This window comes from Carya illinoinensis, chromosome 3 (assembly GCF_018687715.1).
Source record: "Carya illinoinensis cultivar Pawnee chromosome 3, C.illinoinensisPawnee_v1, whole genome shotgun sequence".
Taxonomy (NCBI): domain Eukaryota; kingdom Viridiplantae; phylum Streptophyta; class Magnoliopsida; order Fagales; family Juglandaceae; genus Carya; species Carya illinoinensis.
The window spans coordinates 6,864,934-6,892,726 of record NC_056754.1 but is presented as its reverse complement, the minus strand read 5'-3'; the positions used below and the strand labels follow the sequence as shown (position 1 = coordinate 6,892,726).

Here is a 27,793-nt window from a genome sequence, read left to right as displayed (position 1 = left end):
TAACTGGTTCCCACAAGAGAGGCGATCTTGCCCCTATCCCCAATGGAAGACCCAGATATGTCAGGGGGAATGAAGCTATCTTACATCCTAGCGATCGAGCCAGTTGTCGTAAATGTGGCACTCCTCCAATTGGTACTATCTCGGACTTGTCAAAGTTCACTTTTAATCCAGACACTACTTCAAAACACAAAAGCATTGCCTTCAACGTCCGCACCTGATTCTGATCTGCATCACAAAGGATAAGGGTATCATCTGCAAAAAGTATATGAGATATATTAATAATGCCCCTCTCCTGGGTTCCAACCGAAAAGCCGCCCACCATTCCATTCCGACTTAAAGCCGACATCATCCTGCCTAGTCCCTCCATCACAACAACAAACAGTAACGGCGACAATGGATCACCTTGTCTTAGGCCTCGTGAGCTATGGAAGAAGCCAGCTGGACTCCCATTTAACAAAACAGAGAACTTAGCCGTTGACACACACCATCGGATCCATGATCTCCACTTCTCCCCAAAACTACATCTCCCAAGAATATATAGTAAAAAATTCCAGTTTACATGATCGTATGCCTTCTCCATATCCAGCTTGCAAATGATTCCATTACCACCATTCTTCATTCTACTATCCACACACTCATTTGCAATAAGTGCCGCATCCAGGATTTGTCTACCTTTAACAAAGGCATTTTGAGGCTTAGAGATAAGCTTCCCTACCACTTCACTAAGCCGGTTCGCTAACACTTTAGAGATGATCTTGTAAACACTACTGACTAAGCTGATGGGACGATAAGCATTTACCTCATTAGCACCCACCTTCTTTGGGATTAAAGCTATGAAAGTTGTATTTAGACTTTTTTCAAATTTTCCAGCCACGTAGAGTTCTTGGAACACCTTCATAATGTCTTCCTTAACCACATCCCAGCATTCTTGAAAAAATCCTATAGAGAACCCATCCGGCCCCGGAACCTTATCCTTAGCCAATTTTCGCACAACCTCCGCCACTTCCTCTTCCTCAAAAGCCCGTTCCATTCGACAAATATCACTCTCCCCAATGGAGTCAAAGACCAAACCATCAGGAAGTGGTCGCCAACTCATCGGTTCGGTAAGGAATTGTTCATAAAAGCCAACTAAATGGGCCTTAATAACACTTTCTTCCTTGAACTCTGTACCCTCAATATTCAGCATCTCAATATTATTGTTTCTCCTATGAGAGTTTGCAACCCGATGAAAGAATTTGGTGCAGCGATCTCCTTCCCTAAGCCACAAAGCTCTTGATTTTTGCCGCCATGAAATCTCTTCCATCAGAATAATTCTCTCCAGCTCCTCCCCCAACAATTTCCTCCGTTCTACTTCTACCTGGGTAAGGGGTCTAACCTCTTGGATCTGCTCAATTTCCTGAATCTCCCTCGTCTTTTCTTCTTTGTTTTCCCTCAGATCACCGAAAGACTGTGTATTCCAAAGCTTCAAATCTCTTTTTAATGTTTTCAACTTACTAGCAAGGATAAAGCTAGGAGTACCCTGAAAATGATACGACACCCACCATTGTCTTACTCGTTCCACAAAACCTTCCGACTTTAGCCACATGTTCTCAAATTTAAAATATCTTCGCCCACTTCTCAACCCTCCACAATCAAGCAAGATAGGCCAGTGATCTGAACTAATGCGAGGCAAGCGCCTTTGCTAGACATCAGGAAAATGGCTTTCCCATTCCGGGGATATGAGGAAACGATCAAGACGAGACCACGTTTGATTGTTAGCCCACGTGGTAGGTCCCCCAGCTAAGGGCAAGTCTACCAAATTCAAATCAGAGATGCACTCGGAAAAGTCAATCATAGCTGGCCGCCCCCTTCTATTACCAAAAGACTCACTTGGGAATCTAGTAACGTTAAAGTCTCCCCTGATACACCAAGGAAGATTCCACCAACAATGCAGACCGGCTAGTTCTTCCCACAAAAGTACTCTGTTATTATTTAAATTAGGCCCGTAGACACCTGCAAAAGCCCATAAAAAGTTGTCTGACACGCTCTTAAACGAGCATGCTACCGTGTACCTCCCTATGAACTCTTCCAATTTTTCCACCACCCGCCTATCCCACATGACTACCACTTCTCCTGACGCCCCGTTAGAGGCCAAGTAAACCCAATCTACATGGACACCACTCCACAAGCTTCTCACAATTCGCCTATCAATCAGCTTCATCTTGGTCTCTTGCAAGCAAACAATGTCTACCTTCCACCCCCGAAGCAAGTTCCTTATCCGCAGTCTTTTCGTAGCCTCATTTAGTCCACGAACATTCCATGATACGATTTTTGGTTTCATGGAGAATGGGCTGGCCCCTTCCCTTTCGACCTATTCCTACTAGAGCTACCCTCAGTATTCAAAGACCACATCAACCGCTTAAGCTCTCTCTGTTTTTTCGAGACGGATTTCCCTTGTTGTTGATGCCCTGCTTCTATAACTGTCAACAAAGCCATAAACTGTTCCTCATATCCCTCGCATTCTAGTCCCACTACTTTTTGAATCTCCTTCACCTTATCGAACACCCATCCGGAAACTCCAGAATTGATAGGAAACAAAAAATTCAGTGGTGTCGGGTCCACCTCTCTAGTTTCCTCTACCCCAGAAAAAACAGTCAAATCCAGCGGTTCCGTCAAAGCCAGTGCATACTCATCATCAGTGGATAGCCCTTCAAGAGACCCCTCCACTTCCGAGTCTTCCAAGCCTTCCCCATCCCTTGCCACCACCTCATAATCCCCCACAAGTGAACCAGCCGGAGCTCCACCAACCTCCAGGGTCTTCACAGACTCTGGCGCCTCTTCCTCTATGTTCACCGAAGTCATCACGTGCTTATTCACCTCGGGAATAAGTCCAGACAGGTTCGCCGGAGTCTCTGAGCTCCTCATCGGCATTTTCTGGGTCTGAAAAGATGCACCCGACCCTTCCTCTCGTTGCACCGTATCCCTTACAAGGTCCACCTCCATCACATGCTCATTCACCTCGGGAATAAGTCCAGAAAGGTTCGCCGGAGTCTCTGAGCTCCTCATCGGCGTTTTCTGGGTCGGAAAAGATGCATCCGGCTCTTCCTCACGTTGCGCCGTGTCTTTTACCAGATTAACCTCCATATTCCGGCCATCCCACACCTGCGTGCCGTCGTCGGAAAGGTCCACCCTCATCGTCGGCACAGTCTGTTGCTCCTCCGACGACTCCCCTTCCGGTATCAACACGACCGGCGTTGGTGGCTGGGATTCGGGTTTTTTAGAACCCGTTAAAATCTGAACCCTGCTTACAGGGTCCACGGGCCTTGCCCCACCTGTGTTTAACGGGGCTGGGTATGTCAATAAAGGGCCTTTGTCCCGGCCCAAATCTCCTGCACCCATATTAGGCCTCTTGCTGGGGCCCGGCAGCCCATAAGACTTATTTTTAAAAACTACTGCCCCACCCGATTGCCCTGCTTCATATATCCGTGGGCCCTTCTTCCAACCCACTCTTTTCGGCCCACTCACTTCCTTCCAGACCTCAACTTTTCCTTTTTTCACTTGGGTCTTGTCTTTAAACAAACCCAGCCCTTCAAACCCAGCATCCCTACGGCTACTAACATAGCCTTCCTTATTTCGACAGACAAAAATCTTCAAAGTCTCCATCTCCCCCTGCAACGTCCATACTTGCTCCTGTAGCTCTTCCAATTTCCCACACGCAACCCAGTCTTCTCCCCTGCCACCTTCTGAGTAATGTACACCTTGAGGAGCTCGAGGCAAATGCTTGTCAGAAAGTCTTCCTCCATCACTTGATCCCTGCCACCCTCGGTTTCCCAGCACCTCCCTATACGTCCGTGTCTTTCCCGCCGGAGGCCTTTCACCGTGAAATCCTCCCTGCATCCTCTCCTCCTTCAGCAGCTCCCCCAAGGCCTCCTTCAGTCTCTTCCACCCTTTCCCCCCATCCCCTTCCGGGAAAATGATAAGCCTCCTTCCTCCACCCTCTTTGTATTCTGCCACCTCCAGAAATCTACCCCTACTGTTGGAGCGTTTTTGAGCTAAATAGCTGGAAGATCCCTCTCGAATGGAGCTGTAAAACTCATCCTTCTCCCTACTTGAGCAACTCTCTAAAGCCTTACATAGCCACTGTAAAATGTTCTGCTTCACTAAGAGTTCCTGTTGCCTCTTCCAACTTCTTTCTATGATGCGAAGCTGGACTCCCTCTTTTACAAGAGTGAACAATTTTGAATCTATTCCCACCTCTCTAAAAAATCCCATTGAAAACCAAATAAACCCCTTGATGAAAGTTTTCTCTCACTAAAGAGAATGTTACAAAAAACCAGTATCTAATTTTCTAGATATTCAGTTTCTTGTATCTGGTTCATGTGCTATTGCATATGTCGATGCACTCATCCATCCAAGACTCATTTCTGATGGCTCAATGTCTTCAGGCGGCTCAACTGGCTTTGAAGATTTCAGCTGTCCAGTTCCTTGGTGCTCTTCTAATAGACTCTTGAGACTAGAAAGAGTTTTTCTTGTTCTCAAGTCCTTATTTTCTCGATGCTGTTTCTGTTTTCAACATCTTCACTTTATGAAAATCTGTTTGGATATCATAAAAACCCACGATAATATTCAGAAAAGAGAAACCTACTAACTGAGGTTCTCCAAATGGGCCTAGGGCCTAATTTCTATTTGATCTTTTGGAACGAAAAATTGTTTTCTAATATTTGTAGGCAAACACATGGTCCACAGTTTTTCTTGTCCATCAAAAACGAAAACAGAAAACTTGATAACTCTCACTGTTTGAATACTCAGGCTTCAAAGGAAACAAAGGGAAAGAAATCGACATGCAAGAGTGTTAATATTAAGCTTGTTTTCTATCTCTTGTATACCATCTTGTGTACTTGGGCTATGCCTATTATAATTAATACCACCGTTTTACTTATCAAAAAAAAAATATTAAGCTTGTTTTCTTGTGATGCCTCTGTATGGTTTGGCCTCATCTGTTGCATCTTCTTTTGCTCTTTCATATCTTTTAGACGTTTTAGTATTGGAACCAGTATTTGTGCTTGGGGGATCTATTTTGCCTAATTGGAGATGGCTCCCCTTCTTTTTTTCCCCCTCAGGTGTTATTTAATGAAATTTTCACTTATCAAAGCATGGGAAGAAAACTTAAAATTTTAGCTTCTTAAGATGATTCTATGGTGGTCATCATTAAGGTGAAGGAGAACATAAATGCATTGTTGCTTCTGCCTTGGAAAAGGTGAAAGGAATACGCTAGTCGCATAACACCTCATCTTTCTTCCCCAACTCTAGCTGCATCCTGTTGTATTTCTCCCTTGGTCATCTGTTCTTAGAACTAATCAGACCTGCATATGCTCTCTCTCTCTCTCTCTCTCTCTCTCTCTCTCTCTCTCTCTCTCTCTCTCTCTCTCTCCACCCAGAAAACAAAAAACAAAAACCAAATAAAGATTTTTGGTCTATAAAGAACACTCTATAGAGTGAGAGATAATAATTTATACTGGACTTGAACAGAACAAATACAATCCCTATATCTGGTTTCTGGAAACACTAAAAACACAAACACTGCTTAACTTTACTATTTAAAACCATAAACATAACCAAACATGTTTAATTTGTAAAAAAAGACGGAAATCAGAAATGGAACAACTCTTATGCATTAGGTTTTTTTTCTCTTAAATGATCTTGTCATGTATTCAGCTTAAAAAAACATAAATAATACAAAATGAACCCCAAAAAGAGTGGGAGATGGAAGATGCTATGGATATTGTAGTTTTAAGTAAAAAAAGATAATGGCTGACTTGTTACTTACTGGATTACTTATCCTAATTTATCAAGCTAACTTTTGGCTCATTGGACTATATTGCACAGGCCATAGAAATTGGATCTGTGGGGAAAGGCTTCAATCAAGGGATTAAAAGGTTTTATACTCATACTGCAGAGGTGAGAACCCATTCTCAATTATCTGTGAGATTAACATGATAGTGAATAGTCATCTACATGATTTGTGCAATTTCCCCCAAGCATCTTGCATTTGGATTCTCAAATTTCTTATTATGTTTCATTTATGTATCTTACCAGTCATAAGCATGCCAGAGAACCATCTGAAAGCTTCCTGTGTTGTCATAGTTACTGCTAGAATAATCATATCTGAGCATGAAAGCAGCATGCCGCTTTTGCCACTTTCTGCTTAAACCATGAAACCCTCTAGTTGATGAATATAAGTATATTTCCTCAATTTCATCTCGCAGAAAGTTGTCTTGACATCAATTTTCTGGCTCTAAATTAAAATAAAGCAGCCATGACAAGAAACACACCGATAGAGTTCTGTTTCATAATGAGATTAGACTGAAACCTTTCCCTTCTCTCTAGTTATAGCACTTTGGAAGTTGATGGAATTGCTGGAATTTTCAGTTTAATTACAAAAGATGGCAGTGTGAGCTAGGGTCTGTGTTTCTTTATGAAGTGGGGCTTTTAGGTTTCAGATTGATAATTGTTTAAATACATTCTTTTGATAAGATCTTCAGACCCTTTATTGAAGATTTTATTTTATCAGTAAATAAGAATTTTATTAAAATAGACCCTTTATTGAAGATTGAACCCTCAATTCTACAAGATTATGACTGAACCTTGAATCTAATCGACATATATCGCTGTCCTGCAAAATTGGTTATAACTCAAATCAGTCTGTCATGTTTTCCCTAATCCTCTGATCTGTTTTTGGATTTGTTAGCTGCTATGTCTATTGGTATGTTGTATAAATACTTTCCCATCATCTTTCACTTCTCTCTGTTAGAACAACGAGAACTGACAGATTTGGTGTTGTGGTATGAGCACTTATCATTTTGGGATTCCTTGCCTCAAAACCTGATGTGTCCTCTTTTTTCTGATTCTGAACCAATCCTGATTCTCGACACTTGGTACAATTTATTATAAAAAGAAGGGATTCAGAACTAGAAGCTTTCCACTAGAATTTTTCAAGGTTGAAAGCAATAAACTCATATTGCACTCTTTAGAAGGCCACGACTCATTTTTGGCCCCATTAGAGTGGGGTTCTGGATGGAGAGATCTCGATTTTGTCCTACTCCAGCATTTTTGCATCAAGTGGCTGCTCTCTCTCTCTCTCTCTCTCTCTCTCTTCTTTGGGGGGGTGGGGAGGGAGGAAAGGAAAATAAATACTTTTTGTAGGTCAGCAAGTTAAAAAAAATAATAAAGAAAAAAAGAAAAGAAAAGTTTATTACACTTGCAATAGCTTGACTTTCCCTTTATTTTATTAATGTTGATCAGGAGAAAACTTTTAGAAGTCAATTGGGTTTCTCCTAGATTCTGGTCCTTATATTCAAAGATCAACTTAAAGTGATAATCGTTTTAAGTGGCACTGGCAACTGTGAAAGACATTGACTTGACTTGCGTTAACATTAGTTCATAATCAGAGTTAACTTGTCAAAATTTTTTCTCTTTTAAGTCCTAACAATTTATTGCTTTCTTTCTGTCTCTAAACATATGAAAGCTTCCCCAAGCCCACCAATCTGGTTACATGTCAATTTTGTTGCCCTATTTTGATTAGGGTATATTTAAGGTGCTCATAATTTATGTCACACAAAAACTTTATCAGTTTGTTTTTTTTTGATAGGTAAATAAAAAAAAAATAGTGATATGGAATTTTATCAGTGGAACTTTATCAGTTTGTAGTGATATGGAATTGTTCACTTATACAAAAAATAAATAAAAAAAAAACATCTGACAGTATTACCTTCTGCTGCATATTAGATGCTAGATGAATATGTATTTACAAGTTCCATGATTTCTTTTATTCCAAGTTCATCATTGTAGTCAGCTGCCTATATATCCTACACATTAAATGTTGTTGTTGTAGGTTTCATCTGCCACAAATGAGACATTGAAGGCCCTAAAGCATGCTCAAGATTCACTGAAATCTGAACACATAATTGTCTCGCCAGCAAATGCTTCAAATCCTGGGATACCTCCTTCGTCATTGATGTCATTCCTGAGAAAGGTTTTGGACGGTACCCTTGAAATGTTTGTTTTTCTTTTTTCCATCCACATCTTTATTGTTCTTTTTTTATTCTTGCATGGGGGATAAAGTCACCTATGATATGAAGTGTCTGATTTTTGTTGAAAACAAAGGCCTTGTATCATATCAAACTGAAGGAGTGGGACTGTTGATTTTTCCACTCACAAACTGGTTCCTTTTTCCTTTAATAATAGTTTCTTGGAATAATTTATATATCAACGGGTCAGACAATACCAATTTACCCTGTAATGGCCATGTAGATGTTCCAATATTGAATTGCATATTGTGTTCAGAACCTTGCCATCCATTTTTCTTTGTTGTATGTAACTAAATACTAGCCAGTTTGACAGTTCATGTCCTTCTTGTGAAGCCTCATTTTTAAGGGAGCCTCATTTCCTGGATATAAAGAACCCTTTAACTTAGAAGGCTTTCTTTTAATACCTAGTTCAACTTAGAAGACTTAGAAACTGAAGGACTGGAATTGGCAGTATTGGCTAATCAAATTGTTCTCTTTTATCTTAGCGTATCTTTTGTTACTTCTGTCTGGAGATCAACAGATTTTACTTATTTTTCCTGTGTTTAAAAATTTGTTGTTTCTCATCACCAATTAGAAGTATCAGAGGATGCCTTTTAGCTTTTCTAATGTTTCTAGGCAGTAGTTGAAGATGAGTTTTGGCAAATAGTTGGTTTAAAGAAGTCTAATGGTTTGCAGAATTCTCTCACTTCCGGGCTTGTATTGGAAGATTTTGATAGCGTTTTCAGCAACAAGTTCTACCATAGCCACCTTGATAATATATGTGAGTGGGTTTTTATTCTTGGACGCTTCTCTCATCTCTTGGTTAAATTATCCTGTGTGCTTATAAAAAAAAAATAATAATAAAATAAAATTATTCTGTGTCAGACAGTTGTACCATAACTCTTATCTTTTCTGATTCATGTTTTTGGTGCAGCAAATATAAACTCTTCAGCTATAGTGGCTGCTGCTTCCCTTGTTGCCCGCACCCTTTACATACTTGCTAGTGACAATAAAAGTGCAAGTGGTTCGGCTCTAACTGGTATCAGTGTGAATGTCTCACTAGTTGAAGAACTTATGGGTTGTCTATTGGACTGCGATCCGGGTCTTTCTTGTGAGCTGGTGAAGGAATATATATCACCCAACTCTACCTGCCCAAACCATTATGCTGGTGTTATCCTCGATGAACCTTCCTTCGAGCCACCTCCTGGATATGTAGATGATATGTCCAGATTCTTGTGGAATTTTCTGGCTGACAGAACATCTATTCCCAGTGAGAATGCTAGCTCTTCTTGTTCACAAGGTTGCAGCAACAAAGGTGCAGTTTGCGTTAGGGAAGAAACAGATGGCAAGGGAATCTGTGTTATCTCCACAACCAGGTATTTCACTTGCCCGTTAATATTAATTCATAATTGGTGGTGCAGAACCTCCACAAGCAGGCCCAATTAAACTTGGGATAGTGGTGGCACAGTTTTTTGTGGTTTTAAATACTCATCTACTCCTTATAGGGTACTGCCTTGACTTTGAGTCGTTTTATTTAAGAATTTACTCCCATTTCTGCCACAATTATATATGTATGAACCTCATCCCTATAGGATCATCGACCTTGGCAGGTTGCTCGATTCGAGAGCTACAAACTAGCCAAGCTATTCATGAACAGCTTAGAGCTTTGCTCATTTGTGTTTATGGTTGTCATGAACTTACTCAAGTGTTAAATTAACATATGTAACTCACGTTCGATCCAGCACATAATTGGTTTAAGGTTCTATTAATTTTTAACCTTAAGAGATAAGTCCAGTCGAATTCAAATAAATTGTGCTGTATCACGCTTTGCATGTCAAACACTAATGAGCTTGAGCTAATTGAACTTATTTCGAGACTTATACCCTGAGCTTGAACTTGGATGAATAATGGTAGATTTATAGGGTTGGGCATATCAAACTGAGTTTTTCTTTCTCTAGATAAACATCATCGATGCTTAGCCATGTATGTATGAACTTCTGGATCTACACACACATGTAAGGGGGGAATGTAAGGGTTGTGCTTACCATACTCAATGCCAGTGAAATGGGCAGCATGTTCTAATTGAAGCTAATCATTTTATAGCCATATGATGAATTTGCAAATGACTTGTGATATAACTCCATCTTTAACCATAATTTCATTTTAGGGACCATGAAAGAGTTATTTTCTCAAAGTTTTAAGGCATATGGTTGATCATCACAGGTACGTTCCAGCATATTCAACACGGTTAAAGTTTGAATCCGGTATTTGGACTGTGTTGCCCCCAAATTCCTCTGACCCAATGGGGATGTTGGACCCTGTTTGGACTGAGAGCAATTGGAATGCGATCGGGTTGCGTGTGTACACAGTACAGGATGCGGCTTATGACCGTATTGTTTTGGTTGCCGGAATATCTGTCACGGTCTTGGCGTATCTTGCCATAGTGACTACGAGAGCAGTCCTAACGAAGGCCTTAAAGCGAGATTAATGCGGTTTAGATTGGATAACTCTTGGGAACATTCATGAGTAAAGTGTTGAAAATATGATGGTAAAGTACAGGATTTGATCCATTGATTGGTTCGTTATAGATTTTAGATACTTTCAGTATTTAAATGGCATTCTTTTGCCTTAGGAATAGTGAATGGAGTTGCTTAAAGTGGAAAAGACTGGTCCTCTCAATCAGGTGCCAAACTTTTACTGTTTTTAATGTACCGAATACATAGAGAACTGAATTCTGAAAGCAAGGTTTTGAATGAATGCACGCACGCACGCACGGCGTAAAATGTTTCACATCAACTAGTGTAATTGGGGACGACAAAATATATAAAATAAAGAAAAGCATTTCTCATTTGGAAAAGCTAATTAAATTGGAAGTAGTTAAAACTATCTTAAGAAATCTAACCAAATATATATATACATAAATAAAAAAAATAAAAATAAAAGTTTCATTTTGGGCCATTGACTAAAAAAAGCTATAACAACTGACAACTTTTTGAAATTTTAAAATAAAAATAATATTAAAAATATATTTTATAAATATTTTATTTAATTCTTAACTTTTTGTTTTAACTCGCGATCTCGTATTATTACCAAAGCAGGGTTTGGTAGGTTGTTACTGCGGCAAGGTCTTCCTGCTTGGTTAGAACTTGAAGCTTTCATTCTCCCGGATGTTACAATCTCTTCACTCCCGTTGAGACCTCCTCCATTGTGATTGAGACATCTGTTACTAGACTTTCAAAAAACATCAAGCTCAGTCCAATTAGTATTAAAAAATAATCGATTTGTGAGCTCATTTATTAACACACTATATATTATATTAATTAGAAGAATGTTACACATCATCCTACATTATACATTTTGTATATTAAAATATTATTTTTTATTTTTTTATTTTTTATTTTATTTTATTTTTATTAAACTAATTAAATTATTCTATTTATCATCCGCACACTACATATTTATTATAGAAAAATAAAAAAAATTAAAATAAATATGATGGATAAAGTATAAGGATGATGAGAAAATTTTTCCTGTTAAATATAGAAGCCTTCCACGTTACCTAAAAAAAAAAATAGGATCGGGACTCGGGAGTCGGGAGGCCGCCTCAAGACATCAAAATGAACTGATTTAGGAAGGAACCTGGGCCTAAATGGGCCTGAAGTTGGTAATTTGGACCGGGCTTGCAATACCAAAGCCCAATTCTACAAACAGGGGAGTCGGTTAACCCGAGGTCGGTATCAGGTCACTTTGTGCGAGGATGCGCTGCAGCACTGCTTCCACGCCTAGCATTATAGCATAGCATCAGCATTGGCATTTCTTCAACCATCCATTTTAGCACCTCAAGCTCACACATACTGATTACATACCTAATAATCAGAGTCGTAATCAGAGGGATCTCAGAGACATGGGGTTGGGCATGCTAGCTTCGAGGGTCATTAGACCTACCGCCTCAAAACTCTCCCGGAATCTTCTCTTCCAGGTCCGGCCTATTGTCTCCACGCCGGAACTCCACACTCCGGAAGCCTCGGCTGCCCAGGCCCAGCCCGAATCGTCGCCGGATCTCCCTCCGCCACCAAGGACCCCTATCGGCGGGGCTCGAATCCACTTTCCGAACCCTGATGACGCCATTGAGGTGTTCGTGGATGGGTACCCGGTGAAAATCCCCAAGGGCATGACCGTTCTCCAGGCCTGTGAGGTGGCCGGCGTGGACATCCCTCGTTTCTGCTACCACAGCCGCCTCTCCATCGCCGGGAACTGCCGCATGTGCCTCGTTGAGGTCGAGAAGTCCCCCAAGCCCGTTGCCTCCTGCGCCATGCCCGCTCTTCCCGGTCAGTCTTTCCTTGTAATTCTATGTATTGTATCGTTTTTTTTTTTGCTTTCGGGGATTGATGGGTTTAGTGTGTTTAACCTTCGTTGTATCTTATCTTCAGATTTTGTTTCATTTGGAAAAAAGAATTATTTTTTTAATTTCTTTTGTCGATTTACCTTTAGACGTGCTATTTTATCCAATTCAATAGCTTATGATTAATGAGTTATTGAGGTTTTTTAATTTAATTTTATTAATGCTACTGCGTAGTTTGTTTCGTTTCGATCTCTTTTCTATATGTCTCTCTTGTGTTTGAGGATTATTGTTGGGGTTTGATGGTCCATAATGTGAGTCATTTTATTTTCTGCTCTTATAAACTATGATAATTGGATTTTGGGAATGACAGCATTCATACTGTTTGATCCATTTTGATTCTAGGTTTGTGATAAGTGCTGAATAACTCTTTTCTTTGAATGATGCTCTGATTCATCTGAGACTTTGGTTTTAGGGATGAAAATAAAGACCGATACGCCAGTGGCAAAGAAGGCTCGAGAAGGAGTGATGGAATTTTTGCTAATGAACCATCCATTGGACTGTCCAATCTGTGATCAGGGTGGAGAATGTGATCTTCAGGATCAGTCTATGGCATTTGGATCTGATCGTGGTCGGTTCACAGAAATGAAGAGATCGGTGGTAGATAAGAATCTTGGTCCTCTAGTGAAGACTGTGATGACTCGGTGCATTCAGTGTACAAGGTCAGAATCAGGAAATCTCTTATACTTTTACCATACAGATGATCATTTCAGTTTTCAAATCTTTTATTCCATTCATAGAATTTAGAGAGAGAGAGAGAGAGAGAGAGAGAGTTGGATTGTCAGGGTACTTTATGGATTTGGAGTGGTAGAGTTGGATGAAGAAGAGTTTGTGCCTCTTGAACTACTTCCACGATAATACTTCTAAGGGCATCTTGTGTATTGCTTGGGTGAGGAATGTTTGTAGTTTGAGGAATAGTTGTGGCTATGGAATGTCTTACAGATGGGGATTGTAAGAGAGGGCATTATTTGGAGGGAAATGAATGCTAGAAATTTTGAGGATCTTGAACAGATACAGGATGAGTTCAAAACTCTCTTCCTTTGGACAGCTTTCATAGTCTTTTTTTTGGTAGTATTTATTTATTTTTTTTATCAGTCTGCTGAGAGAATATACTTGAAGTAAGAGTTGCAGGAACTTTTCCTAGCTTCTAGGGACTTCTAGTGACGAGAAGCCCGTCTCAAGGTCTACAAGATATTTCAATTTTTTGTTCGAGTATTCCGACTTTAATGAGCTTGGTTTTCACGATTTTCTTGTGTCTTTCTCTCCTAAATTGGTGTGTTTATTGTTTACTTCATGTCTACTTGGATTGCGTCTTTTAATTAAACCTTATTACTTATCAAAAGGTTTTCTGTCAGGGGTCGCTAACTTCAAGGAAAATGCATGATAGATTTTCAGTGTTGGCCTTTCTATTAGAACTACATGTATAAGTTTCAGTGTTCGAAAAAAAAAAAAAAAGTTTCATTGTTCAAACTATGATGCGTTCATAGTAGAGCTTTCTTAACAAAATTTTTATGTACTTGAACTTTATTAACAAAATAAGTGATGTATTTACTTAAACTATTTATAATTTCTTTCAATTAGAATAATTTTTAATTAGAAACCCCAAGGGGTTGGCTCAAGTGATAAAGGCCTTGGTCTTGGTGGTATGCTCTCTCTAGGTCTAAGGTTCGAATCCTCTTGGGTGCAAACAATTCCTAGGGACCATCGGACTGGAGGGATTTTCCCATTGAATTACCCAAAGTGCATGTAATGCCCCAATAGAAGGCCCAAATCACATGGCCTATATTCCAAGAGGACTAGTCAATGATACAATTGAAACTCCATTAGAATATTATAAAGAGCAAGAACTTCTCTTTTCCAAACAATATGGGATCCCATACACCACGTACCGTATTCTCTTATCATATGGGGTATCACAGTGCACTTGTGGGAAACTCCTTGTCAAGGACTTGTGCACCCTTGAGATTAGTCGGGATGTTGTTCCCAAACACCCGGTGCCGATAAAAAATAATAATTTGTAACTAGAATTCTACAATGTAAGACAGTATTAAATTTATGGAATTTTAATAACTTCAATGCATGCTTTCCGATTCTTTGGAAAGTCATAGATAATTTGGGTCTTGTGTTACTTATCAAAAAAAATTTGGGCCTTGTGTTAGTCTTACCACTTCAGCTTTCTGCTGTGCTGTGATCATCTTCCTTGGTTGTGCTGTTAGTAATCCTTTTTGGGTGTTTTTCTTGTGGTGCATTTTATATTGAGGGAATCAACTTTGGGCTCATGCTTTAATGTAATCAAAGAGTCCTACAGAGGTGCAGATCAATTACCGCTTTTTGATATGCTGAGATAATTTTGATCTATCTTATTTGTGACTAGACTAGGTGGTGGGTCAATTTAATTGCTTTAACAGCTTTACAACTGGGTGATCACTGCTATGTCTATTGCTTTGGCGGGAATATCTTGGGTTTTGACACTTTGTAATGTAGCACATTAACGTATAATATTTTATGTAACATAAAATAGATAACAAATGCCTTAACTTTTTTGTTTTAGGAACAAGATGTATGCATTTTAGTTGTAGCCCTGGCTCCTGTGAGCCTAAATAAGCTTGTGATGCTGGCAATTTTTTGGTCCAACAGGTGTGTGAGATTTGCAACAGAGGTTGCTGGGGTTGAGGATCTTGGCATGTTAGGCCGTGGCAGTGGAGAGGAAATTGGGACCTATGTTGAAAAGCTTATGACAAGTGAACTTTCTGGAAATGTAATAGATATTTGTCCTGTTGGAGCCCTTACGTCGAAACCATTTGCATTTAAAGCCCGAAACTGGGAGTTAAAGGGAACAGAAAGCATTGATGTTACTGATGCAGTTGGTTCCAACATCCGAATTGATAGCAGAGGTGCAGAGGTCATTCGCATCCTTCCCCGGTTAAATGAGGTAGAGTTTAAGTGACACTGTAGGTTCTATTTCTGCTTGACTGTCACTTGTTTGTGTTTGTTGGAGCATCATTGTCCCTCGTTTTTTTCTCTGTGAGTTTGAGCTGTGCAGTCAAAGACCTGAGTTTTTATGATATATTAGTCTATTTCTCAATATTAATTAAGAGGCCTAGACAAGACTGATAAAAATAAAAAGATGCCTAGACAAGTATATTTCCAGGTGCTAATCAGCTATGGTATACATAGCAGTTTGATTAAATTGAGCACCTGATCAAACTTTGGAATGAATGGACTATCTTGTCTCGCATCCATGGCTTCTTCCTTTTAAATATCATTTCTTCAGTTACTGGCTTGGATTAGCGGTGCTTTAAGGCCACTCTCAATCATGCTCTCTCTCCCTCCCTCTGTGTGTGCGTGTGTGTGTGTAGAGTTGACTAAACCATTTAATGGTTTGATTCCTATGTCAACTGTGGAACTTGAAGAATTAATGAAGCTGACTTTGTATTTGACCTCGATTTTTTATAAAGGAAAAAAGAAACGCTAATATGCATTATTCATTTTATCTTGTGCATTTTATTTAAAGAGAGGAGAATTTTGGTTCCTGTCTTGTCCTTTGTAGGACAATCTTAGACTTATAGGTATACAAGTATAAACTTTTGGAACTTTTGGTCAGCAAAAAAGGACTGTTACTTAACTATCTTCTATGTATTTGTTTACCTATTGAGCCATCTACTCTTACTTGTTGCAGGACATTAATGAAGAGTGGATATCAGATAAGACTCGTTTTTTTTATGATGGTTTGAAGAGGCAGAGGCTAAATGACCCTATGATTCGTGGTGCTGATGGGCGTTTTAAGGCTGTTAGCTGGCGTGATGCTCTTGCTGTGATTGCTGAGGTATTGCATCAAGTTAAAGGGGAGGAAATTGTTGGGATTGCTGGTAAGCTGTCTGATGCAGAATCCATGATGGCACTAAAAGATTTCTTAAACAGATTGGGGTCAAACAATATATGGTGTGAAGGAAATGGCATGAACCCCAATGCTGATCTGCGATCGGGATATATAATGAATAGTACCATTGCTGGTCTTGAAAAAGCAGATGTTTTCCTGTTGGTTGGTACCCAGGTAATTTTCTGGCAGTGATTCTTGACTTGGGGACACATGGTTAAAAGAAATGTTTTGATGTTACTGTTACAATCTGCAAGCATCCAGTTGTTTGGCATTCATGTGAGGTTGTAAATGTTTTCTTTGATATGGAATTAAATATGTGTCCCCCCCACAAAAAATAAAAATAAAAATAAAAAACTCGCCTCTTTTCTATATCTCTATTTCATGATTGTTCCCCTTTTTTTTCCCAAAATTCCTAATGTATAATTACCTGAGGGGTAGCTCAGTTGGTCAGGCTTTGGGTTTGCTCCCCAATTGTTACTAGTTTGAGTCCTCTTAGTGCCATTGGAGATTTACCTGATCGTTAGCTTCGGGGTCTGGTGGGATTAGTCAAGGTGTGCGCAAGCTGGCCCGAATACCCATGGATATTAAAAAAAAATTATAATTACCTTCTCCCTCGATAAAATTACCTTATAGAAAAAACTCTAATATGTCATGACTTCAATTGTTGAGTAACGTGACCTCTGCTTGTTGAGTGACATGTGACCTCTATAACTTCTTAAGTGTAGGGATTGTGAATGGGTGGGGTAAGTAGTGAGTTTTTTGCGGTTGCCGATAAATTTCATTTGTTCAATTATGTTATGGATTTCGAAATCTAATGTTTTCTAACAATATTGCCAGCCAAGGGTTGAAGCTGCCATGGTAAATGCCAGAATCCGAAAGACAGTCCGGGCAACCCAAGCTAAGGTCGGTTACATTGGCCCTGCGGTTGATTTCAACTACGAGCACCAGCATCTTGGCACAGACCCTAAAACACTTGGTGAAATTGCTGAGGGTCGCCACCCTTTTAGCTCAGCCCTCATGAATGCCAAAAACCCCGCCATCATTGTCGGTGCTAGTATTTTTGAGAGGAAGGACAAGGATGCAATTTTCTCTGCTCTTGAAACAATTTCAAAAAATGCCAATGTTGTCAGACCCGATTGGAATGGATTCAACGTCTTGCTTCTCAATGCTGCCCAAGCTGCAGCGCTTGACCTTGGACTTGTACCTGAATCTGAAAAAAGCATTGAATCTGCCAAATTTGTGTATTTGATGGGCGCTGATGATGTGGACATGGAAAAGGTTCCAGCTGATGCCTTCGTGCTTTACCAAGGACATCATGGCGACCGGAGTGTGTATCGTGCCAATGTCATTCTCCCCGCAGCAGCATTTAGCGAGAAGGAAGGGACATATGAAAACACCGAAGGGTGCAGTCAACAAACGTTGCCTGCTGTTCCCACAGTTGGTGACGCTAGGGATGATTGGAAGATTATTCGAGCTCTGTCCGAGGTTGCAGGGTTGAGGTTGCCCTATGATTCACTTGGGGCCATTCGATCCCGGATCAGGACAGTGGCACCAAACCTCTTGCGCACGGATGAGAGAGAGCCAGCAACCTTTTCAGCTTCATTGAAACCCGACTCGAATCAGAAGATGAGTTCAACACCATTCAGGACAGTCATAGAAAATTTCTATATGACTGATTCCATTACCCGCGCATCAAAGATTATGGCTCAATGCAGCGCCTCACTATTGAAGAAGTGAGCAGTAGATTTTTACTATTATAAATAATGGTGCAGATCTTTTTTCTTTATCTATCATCATTTGGGCGGCGTGAGGCCCTGTTTGGCCAAAGCTTCTGGAACATTGGAAGTACTTCCAATAAAAGTTTCTTAGGTGTGGTGTTATTGCAATGTAAAAGAATTTTTCTGAAAAGGTTCGCATGTAAAACGGGATTTTCCAATTCGTATCCTGTTGTATTGGCTCGACTATGAAAATATGCCTTAGCTTTCACAAGTTTCTCGTCAAATCTTCAGCAGCAATCTCATAGAGAGAATAAAAGCTTTTTCTGTTTGACCCTGAATTTCCTATTGTTATCAAGTTTGGCAATAGATCAGCGAAAACCTGCAGCTAAATGCATTTTATCTTACTCAGGTGAAGGTCAGAATATGTTTTCTGTCGCCGTGAAGTATAGAGTGAGCAAGGGTGGCTCTGAGTTTGCTATGCTTTTCCCTTACTGCTTTGTTCTGTCGGGGGTTCTACGTACTGTGCTACTGCTTTACTAAGCTGTATTTCCTCTCAGCGGTTTCATCTGTTCTTGTGGAACAAAACAAATTGTTCTTGATATTCAAATTCAAGATAAAATACGATTATACGTTTGTACATTCTATCTCTAAAACTTTGAACGTCAAACATGATAGCTTGGAAAGATTTTTCCTCATTTCCGATTTTTCCCCTGAATTCTTGCATTTCTAACCAAACATATATGGTTGATGGTTTACAAATTTCCATTGCTGTTAATACATATCATGAAGTAGATTCCAGACGGCATCAACCTCCAAAACAACTAATTGTTTCCATTAGCATCTTGTGTTCGAATTAAACTGATTTCAGGACATATTGGTGGAGATCACTTTGACCCTTCAACTGGCAGATTTTGCACCTTCGAGAGTGAAGCTATGCCCGTCTGATTGTATGAGCTGTCCCAGTTTCTCCCATCAAAATACTTAATCTCAACATGGGTTAGCGTTCCAGGATCGACACACCTAAATGTAACTGCAACTCCATCTGGGTTTGAACGTGGAATGTAAAATGAAGTTATGCCACAAACTTTACAAAATGTGTGCTTTGCTGCATGAGTACCAAAGGTGTAGGTTGTAAGAAACAGTCTGGAATCTCCCAGAAGCTCAAACCTTTCAGCAGGGACGATGAAGTGAGTGTTAGTCCTCATGAAGCAGTTAGAACAGTTGCAATCCCAAGCTACAATGCTGGTAGGAGCTCGGACTCGCCATCTTACATTCCTGCAGTGGCACCCACCATTATGCACTACCATCTCAGAATCCATTCCCCCAGATTCTAGATCTCCAGTGGCGTTACAAAAAGGATGAGACTAATTAATCTGTTAATAAGACATATAAGTTACAAATTTATTGTAAAAAATTGAACTGGTATTAAAAAAATATTCCAATCTCGTAGAACTCCATATGGAATTAGTTTGATACCTTAATGATGGATCATATTTCAATATCAGAAAAACAAGCAAAGCTTCTCAATATGCTTATGATGTTCCATGAAGTTGATCAGAATGGTTAAAAAAGTGGATGTTGGAAGATTTATGATTGCCTTGGGTTCCAAAATTTGGAACAGTTCAATAAGAGAATTAAAAAAGAAGAAAATACTAGTCTACAACGAAACTCTTCACATGGTTCAACATTTCTTTCAGACTTCGGTATCACATTCTCATTATTGTTAATTTACGCAGGCACAAACTGGGTTTTAAAACTTACAACCAGCCCTCAGAATGGGGAGGAAGTGCTATTTAAGCTAGAGCTAATAGGGAAGCTTCAGTTTCAATTATGAATTATAATAGTTTGCTGTTTAATTGATAAAGATGCCTTAAGAATGTGCCACAGAACATTTATTTCCCACTGCGTTTCACCTAACATAGAAGCCAGAAGTCCACAAAATGAGTCTATTGTTAACAATTGGAATTGATTGACACGATTGATGATATTGGAAAATTCGGTCTTCCTTTAACTGAGAGTTTAAAGGTGTGCCAGCACTTCGAAATGACTCCCACTTTCTATAAAGCCAAGATTAGAAGATGGATATCAACCTTTATGGGCCTTTCTAAAGTACAATGGAGCCACACGATACATTTAATCTGGAAAATGCATGTCCCACATATGTTTTCTATGAGCCTCTGCTTCACCGACTATTACAAGAGAGACAAAGAGAACCCTACTTCCCAACAATAACAGAATTTAACATTCATAATAATTTCATATTAAGGCCTATCTATGATATAGAACTCTCAACGGTTATCTCATTCCCATCATGAATAAATGGGAATATGATGAATATAAATCCCTGTAGGTAGTTCAAGTTCCATCTCCATTATTATAGTTTACTGTTGTCTTGATCACGTAACTAATTTTGTGTCACGACTCATTGAAAGTAGTCATTAACGTTTTCACATTAGTCTATACATACAACAGATACTTGTATATCATAACCTGACCAAATGCCTCTCCCGTAACCTAGCACAACAACTCACAGGACTAACTTACAATCACCTTACACCATAACAGCCTGTCACATCCTTAATCCTTTAAAGGAACGACATAGTTTGAGATTTTGTTGGTTTCATTCTCTCAGTATGAAACCATAAAACATTTATTAACTCGGTATTTCTTAGTATGTGGATTATTGGATGAATTATTTTTGTGTTGAGATTTAGGCCGTTCTATGAAGCTTATGACCTCCGACTTCAAAATTTGGAAATTAAGAACTTCCTCTCACCATGGTTAAGCAAACGTCGGTAATAAGTAGGCCAAACAATTGTCAACATCACGTATGAAAACATTATTACTTAAATCTACCCTAACAATTCGGCTGAGATCCCACAAAATCAAAATCAGTAGAACTCATAGCAACTGATAGGATTTAGGAAATATTTGTCATTTAATGAGAAAGACTATAATATGAGTGATTGAGTCTATAATACGATCTTAGCAGGGATGGTGGATTTGTATCCAAGAATAATTTATACACTTCATTCAAAAATATCACCAGTTAAGCTACAATTTCACTTTCTCCCCAAAAATATACCTCCTTTTCATTCTTACTGATGAGATTTTCCAGACCATCGAAACCCACAATAATAGAATGACTCTTGCACTTGCATATCAAGTAGGTACATGCAATTAAGCATCTTACGTTCCAAGCTTATTTGAAACGAGTGAAACTTTAATCAAAGCCACAGAAAGTAAGAAGAACAGAAGTGAAGAGGAGGAGATAAAGGGTTACCTGATAGCGAAGCCTTATGGGAATCCCTCAATCCCAACAAGTTAACAGAGCAGCACTGAGACTGACCTTTGGATCAAAAGTTCAAAACCCCACCTTGATGGTAGGTAGCAGACGGCATCAAATGGTCAACAAGGACTGCGAATGGATCCGTCAATTTCAACGGGTATGCTCATTATTCGAAGATGAGTTTTGCTTTAACTAAATATTAATATGTAATACTGATTTTTTTATATTTAAAATTTAAATTAACAATATTTTTAATAAAATTTACTTTTTAACTAATTATAATAGATTAATACATATATTAGGATATAATTATACTTACAATTAGATTTTTGCTTTGAAGACTTCGAACTTGGCAACCGAGTAGCAGATGTTTTTCATCACTTATGTTTGTAACGTCGGCAATATACGTTAAGCCTCGCGTTAATATCACAAAATAAATATACGACACAGACGTGGGAATGCATGATACTTCGTATAAGTTGTAGGCCTGATCAAACTTTGGAATAAATGAACAGATCTTGTCTCGCGTCCATGGCTTCTTCATTGTAAATATCATTTCTTCAGTTACTGGCTTGGATCAGCGGTGCTATAAGGCCACTCTCAATCATGCTCTCTCTCTCTCTCTCTCTCTCTCTCTCTCTCTCTCTCTGTATAGATTTGTCTCAACCATTTAATGGTTTGATTCCTATGTCAACCGTGGAACTTGAAGAGTTAATGAAGCAGTCTCTGCATTTGACATCGATTTTTCATAGAGGAAAAAAGAAACTTTAATATGCATTATTCATTTTATCTTTTGCATTTTATTTAAATAGAGTGGAGAATTTTGGTTCCTGTCTTGTCCTTTGTAGGACAATCTTAGAATTATAGGTATACAAGTATAAACTTTTGGAACTTTCGGTCAGCAAAAAAGGAATGTTACTTAACCATCTTCTACGTATTTGTTTCCCTATTGAGCCCATCTAGTCTTACTTGTCGCAAGACATTAATAAAAAAAAAAATACTAGTTGAACCGATAAAAATGACCTATATAAGTTATTGAATGAATTATTTATTTATTTTTTTTAATTTTTTTACTTAATGATTAATGAAGTAAATATTAGTGAATTGATATTTTTTATTTTTTAAAAATATTTAAAACTATGTAAAAAATAATTAAAATAAAAGAAGAAAAAAATAAAAAAGTGCTTTTGTACTTGTCGGTTCACTTCCATCGGTTATGTATCGGCTCCGTGGCACTGTCCTTAATGGATATTAGATAAGACTCTTCTCTTTTTTTTCTTTTTCTTTTTTTTCTTTTTTCGTTTGTTTTTTAAATGTTAGTTTGAAGAGGCAGAGGCTAAATGACCCCTATGATTCATGGTGTTGATGGGCGCTTTAAGCTTGTTAGTTGGCCTGATGCTCTTTCTGTGATTACTGAGGTATTGCGTCAAGTTAATGGGGAGGAAATTGTCGGGACTCCTGGTAAGTTGTCTGATGCAGAATCCATGATGATACTAAAAGATTTCTTAAACAGATTGGGGTCAAACAATATATGGGTTGAAGGAAGAGCAATGCTAGGTACAATTCCCAAATGGGAACTCCAATGTAGGCTTAGGCAATTTTATATTTAAAATTTTTAAAAATTATAAAAATATCCCTCTTAAAATGATATTTTTTTTTTCATTTAATAAATGGCTTGTACATGCAGTCCCCACTTGGAGATTGTAAATAAAATTTCTCTTGAAGGAAATGGCATGAACCCTAATGTTGATCAACGATTGGGATATATAATGAATAGTAGCATTGATGGTCCGTCAGATCGCAGATGCAGTACTTGCAGTGACCCCACCGTGGTTCCTTCCACAGGCGCGGGGTGTGTTCGCCCTTTACGACCATGTTCACATGCACATGAGGCCCGCCTCGCGCCCAATCTGGCACTTTACCCATTTTCTTGGCCTCCTACGCACCCTTCTTGCTCCCCTCACGATTTGGCCCGCCCTTCTGTCCAGTAGCCCTCTTGTCCACTTGATCTAGTTCGATTCTCTGGGGAGCCACCAAGGCTTGGGGGTCCTCGACATTAATGAAGTTGTTGACTCAGTCCATAAACTTTCTCAATGTTGTGGGGATCCCTTGGGCTATCTCAGTTATGAACTAGTTCCAGGGACAGATACCCCCAAGTAGGGCCACCAATGTGATCTTTTCATCTTGGTCATCTGTGATCATACCCTTTCAATTGAACCGAGAGAAGTATGATTTCAGGCTCTCGCCATCCCACTGTTTTACTATCGAGAGATAGGCAGTCGAGCACCTTCTCTTCCAACTCGTCATGAACTGCATCAAGAAGAGACGAGCTAGCTCGCCAAATCTGTCCACAGAGCCTTGTGGCAAAGACCTAAACTAGGCCCATGCCGCCCCTTTAAGGGTTATAGGGAAAGCTCGGCATGTGAACTTTTTCCAAAATCTGTACAAGGTAATGTGAGTCTTGAATGTCTCCAAATGTTCCAATGGGTCCTTAGACCCGTTGTACACCTCCATCTAGGGGACTTTAAATTTAGGCAGAAGAGGAATGGCCATAACTCCAACGTCGTATGACAAGTCTATGTTGGTGAGTAACTAGCCTATAGAGGACGACACACCAATTTGCCTAGTCATCTCTGCATACTTATCCCCGAGCTCTTGGAGCTCGAGGTGTATTTTGCATCTCTCTTCCTCGATCGTGGCGATTTTAGGGATGCGCTGTGACTTAGCTTGCTAGTTCTTGCTAGGCTTCACTCCCTCCACTAGTTTTTTGTGGGTATATGCCTTAGAGCGACGTTTTCTTGGGGGAGTGTCCCCACCTCCTCCGTCAATTTCTTTATCGTGTCTCACCTCTATCACTCCGTTCTATCTCTTAAAACTTTGAACATCAAATATGATGGCTTGGAAATATTTTTCCTCATTTCCGATTTTTCCACTGAATTCTTGCAATTCTAACCAAACACATATGGTTGATGGTTTACAAATTTCCATTGCTGTTAACACATATCATGAAGTAGATTCCAGACGGCATCTACCTCCAAAACAACTAACTGTTTTCATTAGCATCTTGTGTTCGAATTAAACTAATTTCAGGACATGTTGGTGGAGATCACTTTGAGCCTTCAGCTGGCGGATTTTGCACCTTCGAGAGTGAAGCTATGCCCGTCTGATTGTATGAGCTGTCCCAATTTCTCCCATCAAAATACTTAATCTCAACATGGGTTAGTGTTCCAGGATCGACACACCTAAATGTAACTGCAACTCCGTCTGGGTTTGAACGTGGAATGTAAAATGAAGTTATGCCACAAACTTTACAAAATGTGTGCTTTGCTGCATGAGTACCAAAGGTGTAGGTTGTAAGAAACAGTCTGGAATCTCCCAGAAGCTCAAACCTTTCAGCAGGGACGACGAAGTTAGTGTTAGCTCTCATGAAGCAGTCAGAACAGTTGCAATCCCAAGCTACAATGCTGGTGGGAGCTCGGACTCGCCATCTTACATTCCTGCAGTGGCACCCACCATTATGCACTACCATCTCAGAATCCATTCCCCCAGATTCTAGATCTCCAGTGGCGTTACAAAAAGGATGACTAAATAATCTGTTAATAAGACATATAAGTTACAAATTTATTGTAAAAAATTGAACTGGTATTCAAAAATATTCCAATCCCGTCGAACTCCACATGGAATTAGTTTGATAACTTAATGATGGATCATATTTCAATATCAGAAAAACGAGTAAAGCTTCTCAATATGCATATGATGTTCCATGAAGTTGATCAGAATGGTTAAAAAGTGGATGTTGGAAGATTTATGATTGCCTCCAAAATTTGAAACAGTTCAATAAGAGAAAATTAAAAAAGAAGAAAATACTAGCCTACAACGAAACTCTTCACATGGTTCAACATTTCTTTCAGACTTAGGTATCAAATTCTCATTATTGTTAATTTACGCAGGCACAAACTGAGTTTTAAAACTTACAACCTGCCCCCAGAATGGGAAGTGCTATTTAAGCTAGAGCTAATAGGGAAGCTTAAGTTTCAATTATAATAGATAGCTGTTTAATTGATAAAGATGCCTTAAGAATGTGCCACAGAACATTTATTTCCCACTGCGTTTCACCTAACATAGAAGCCACAAGTCCACAAAATGAGTATATTGTTAACAATTGGAATTGATTGACACGATTGATGGTATTGGAAAATTCGGTTTTCCTTTAACTGAGAGTTTAAAGGTGTGCCAGCACTTAGAAATGACTCCCACTTTCTATAAAGCCAAGATTAGAAGATGGATATCAACCTTTATGGGCCTTTCTAAAGTACAATGGAGCCACACGATACATTTAATCTGGAAAATGCATGTCCCACATATGTTTTCTATGAGCCTCTGCTTCACCGACTATTACAAGAGAGAGACAAAGAGAACCCTACTTCCCAACAATAACAGAATTTAACATTCATAATAATTTCATATTAAGGCCTATCTATGATATAGAACTCTCTACGGTAATCTCATTCCCATCATGAACAAATGGGAATATGATGAATATAAATCCCTGTAGGTAGTTCAAGTTCCATCTCCATTATTATAGTTTACTGTTGTCTTGATCACGTAACTAATTTTGTGTCACGACTCATTGAAAGTAGTCATTAACGTTTTCACATTAGTATATACATACAACAGATACTTGTATATCATAACCTGACCAAATGCCTCTCCCGTAACCTAGCACAACAACTCACAGGACTAACTTACAATCACCTTACACCATAACGGCCTGTCACGTCCTTAATCCTTTAAAGGAACGACATAGTTTGAGATTTTGTTGGTTTCATTCTCTCCATATTTTTTTGATATCCTTGGGTGTCCGGGCCAGCTTACGCGCACCTCGACTAATCCCACGGGGCCCTGAAGTTAACGGCCAGGTAAACCTCCAATGGTCTTGAGGGGACTCAAACTAGTGACCATTGGGGAGCAAACCCAAGGCCTGACCAATTGAGCTACCCTCAGGGTTTCATTCTCTCAATATGAAACCATAAAACATTTATTAACTCAGTATTTCTTAGTATGTGGGTTATTGGTGTTGAGATTTAGGCCGTTCTATGAACCTTATGACCTCCGACTTTAAAATTTGGAAATTAAGAAATTCCTCTCACCATGGTTAAGCAAACGTCGGTATTGTCAACATCAAGTATCAAACCAAAAACCTTTCATACTACGCTCAGAAACTGGAGTCGAAGGGGCATCCTATTCTTTGCCAAGACGTCATTCCTTAATCTAACCTAACAATTTGGTTGAGATCCCACAAAATCAAAATCAGTAGATCTCATTGCAACTGATAGGAATCAGGAAATATTGGTCATTCAAGATTTAATGAGAAGGACGGTAATACGAGCGATTGAGTCTATAATACGATCTTAGCAGGGATGGTGGATTTGTATCCAAGAATAATTTATACACTTCATTAAAAAAAAAATCGCCAGTTAAGCTACAATTTCACTTTCTCCCCATAAATATACCTCCTTTTCATTCTTAACTGATGAAATTTTCCAGACCATCGAAACCCACAATAATAGAATGACTCTTGCACTTGCGCATCAAGTAGATACATGCAATTAAGCCTCTTAATTCCCAGCGTATTTGAAACGAGTGAAACTTTAATTAAGCCACAGAAAGTACGAAAAACAGAAGTGAAGAGGAGAAGATAAAGGGTTACCTGATAGCGAAGCCTTGTGGGAATCCCTCAATCCCAAAAAGTTAACAGAGCAGCACTGAGACAGACCTTCGGATCAGAAGTTCAAAACCCCACCTTGGTAGAGTAGGTAGCAGATGGCGTCAAATGGTCAACAAGGACTGCGTATGGATCCGTCAATTTCAACGGACATGCTCGTTATTCGAAGATTTCGAACTTGACATCCGAGTGGCAGATGCTTTTCATCACTTACCTTTTTAACGTCGGCAATATACGTTAAGCCTCGCGTTAATATCACGAAATAAATGTACGACACAGACGTGGGAACGCATGATACTTGATCGTTTATTCTATAAGAAATCAATGCTATTCATATTTTTTTTTTAATTATCAGTTTCATTATTTTTTTACCTGATATCAAGTGATTAAAAATTATCTATTATTTTTCTATTTATTTATAAATTATTTACTGTCATGCTAAAAGATGATCAATAATTTTTTTTTAGTATATTTGAAACTATACAAAAAAAATTATTTTCAAGACGATAAGTAAAGTACATATAGTAAAGTGTTTAAATGATATAATTTGATTTGAAAGATAAATTTTAAAATTTTAATTTTATAAATTAAATTTTATCAACTAAGTGATGCAGATGGTAAAAACAAAAAAAAGTGATGCAGATGATATGCTCATGAACACACTAGTTTGAGAATAAAATAACTCTTAAAGCTAACTGTGATATCAATAACTAGTGAGTTTTGATTTTATTATTATT

At 39.0% G+C, this 27,793-nt stretch overlaps 4 protein-coding genes across 7 annotated transcripts in view; 2 read left to right on the top strand and 2 right to left on the bottom strand.

The window, feature by feature from the left end:
- Positions 1–10,785, top strand: part of LOC122302923 (nicastrin) — a 29,547-nt gene extending 18,762 nt beyond the window's left edge. For 3 of the 4 annotated variants that reach the window (XM_043114392.1, XM_043114393.1, XM_043114394.1), the window contains 5 exons: positions 5,866–5,937; positions 7,871–8,011; positions 8,742–8,826; positions 8,980–9,421; positions 10,269–10,785. In XM_043114392.1, the coding sequence (XP_042970326.1) occupies positions 5,866–5,937; positions 7,871–8,011; positions 8,742–8,826; positions 8,980–9,421; positions 10,269–10,533 (1,005 nt within the window). In that variant the 3' untranslated portion in view covers positions 10,534–10,785. Of the gene's footprint in view, positions 1–5,865; positions 5,938–7,870; positions 8,012–8,741; positions 8,827–8,979; positions 9,422–10,212 lie in introns of all 4 variants that reach the window. The other variant, XM_043114395.1, reaches the window with a different exon arrangement.
- A 1,003-nt stretch (positions 10,786–11,788) lies between these two features.
- On the top strand, positions 11,789–18,380 carry LOC122302919 (NADH dehydrogenase [ubiquinone] iron-sulfur protein 1, mitochondrial). Its single transcript, XM_043114387.1, has 5 exons — positions 11,789–12,373; positions 12,860–13,106; positions 15,082–15,376; positions 16,124–16,498; positions 17,162–18,380. The coding sequence occupies exons 1-5, from the start codon at positions 11,950–11,952 to the stop codon at positions 18,059–18,061; spliced, it is 2,241 nt and encodes a 746-aa protein (XP_042970321.1). The 5' UTR covers positions 11,789–11,949; the 3' UTR covers positions 18,062–18,380.
- Positions 18,381–18,611: 231 nt separating this feature from the next.
- LOC122302920 (centromere protein V-like) lies at positions 18,612–21,515 on the bottom strand. Its single transcript, XM_043114388.1, has 2 exons — positions 21,326–21,515; positions 18,612–19,415 (listed from the first exon to the last, which is right to left on the bottom strand). The coding sequence occupies exon 2, from the start codon at positions 19,359–19,361 to the stop codon at positions 18,927–18,929; it is 435 nt and encodes a 144-aa protein (XP_042970322.1). The 5' UTR covers positions 19,362–19,415; positions 21,326–21,515; the 3' UTR covers positions 18,612–18,926.
- Positions 21,516–24,222: 2,707 nt separating this feature from the next.
- On the bottom strand, positions 24,223–27,238 carry LOC122302921 (centromere protein V-like). Its single transcript, XM_043114390.1, has 2 exons — positions 27,042–27,238; positions 24,223–24,924 (listed from the first exon to the last, which is right to left on the bottom strand). Exon 2 carries the CDS (start codon positions 24,870–24,872, stop codon positions 24,438–24,440), a length of 435 nt encoding a protein of 144 aa, XP_042970324.1. The 5' UTR covers positions 24,873–24,924; positions 27,042–27,238; the 3' UTR covers positions 24,223–24,437.
- Between the last annotated feature and the right edge of the window lie 555 nt (positions 27,239–27,793).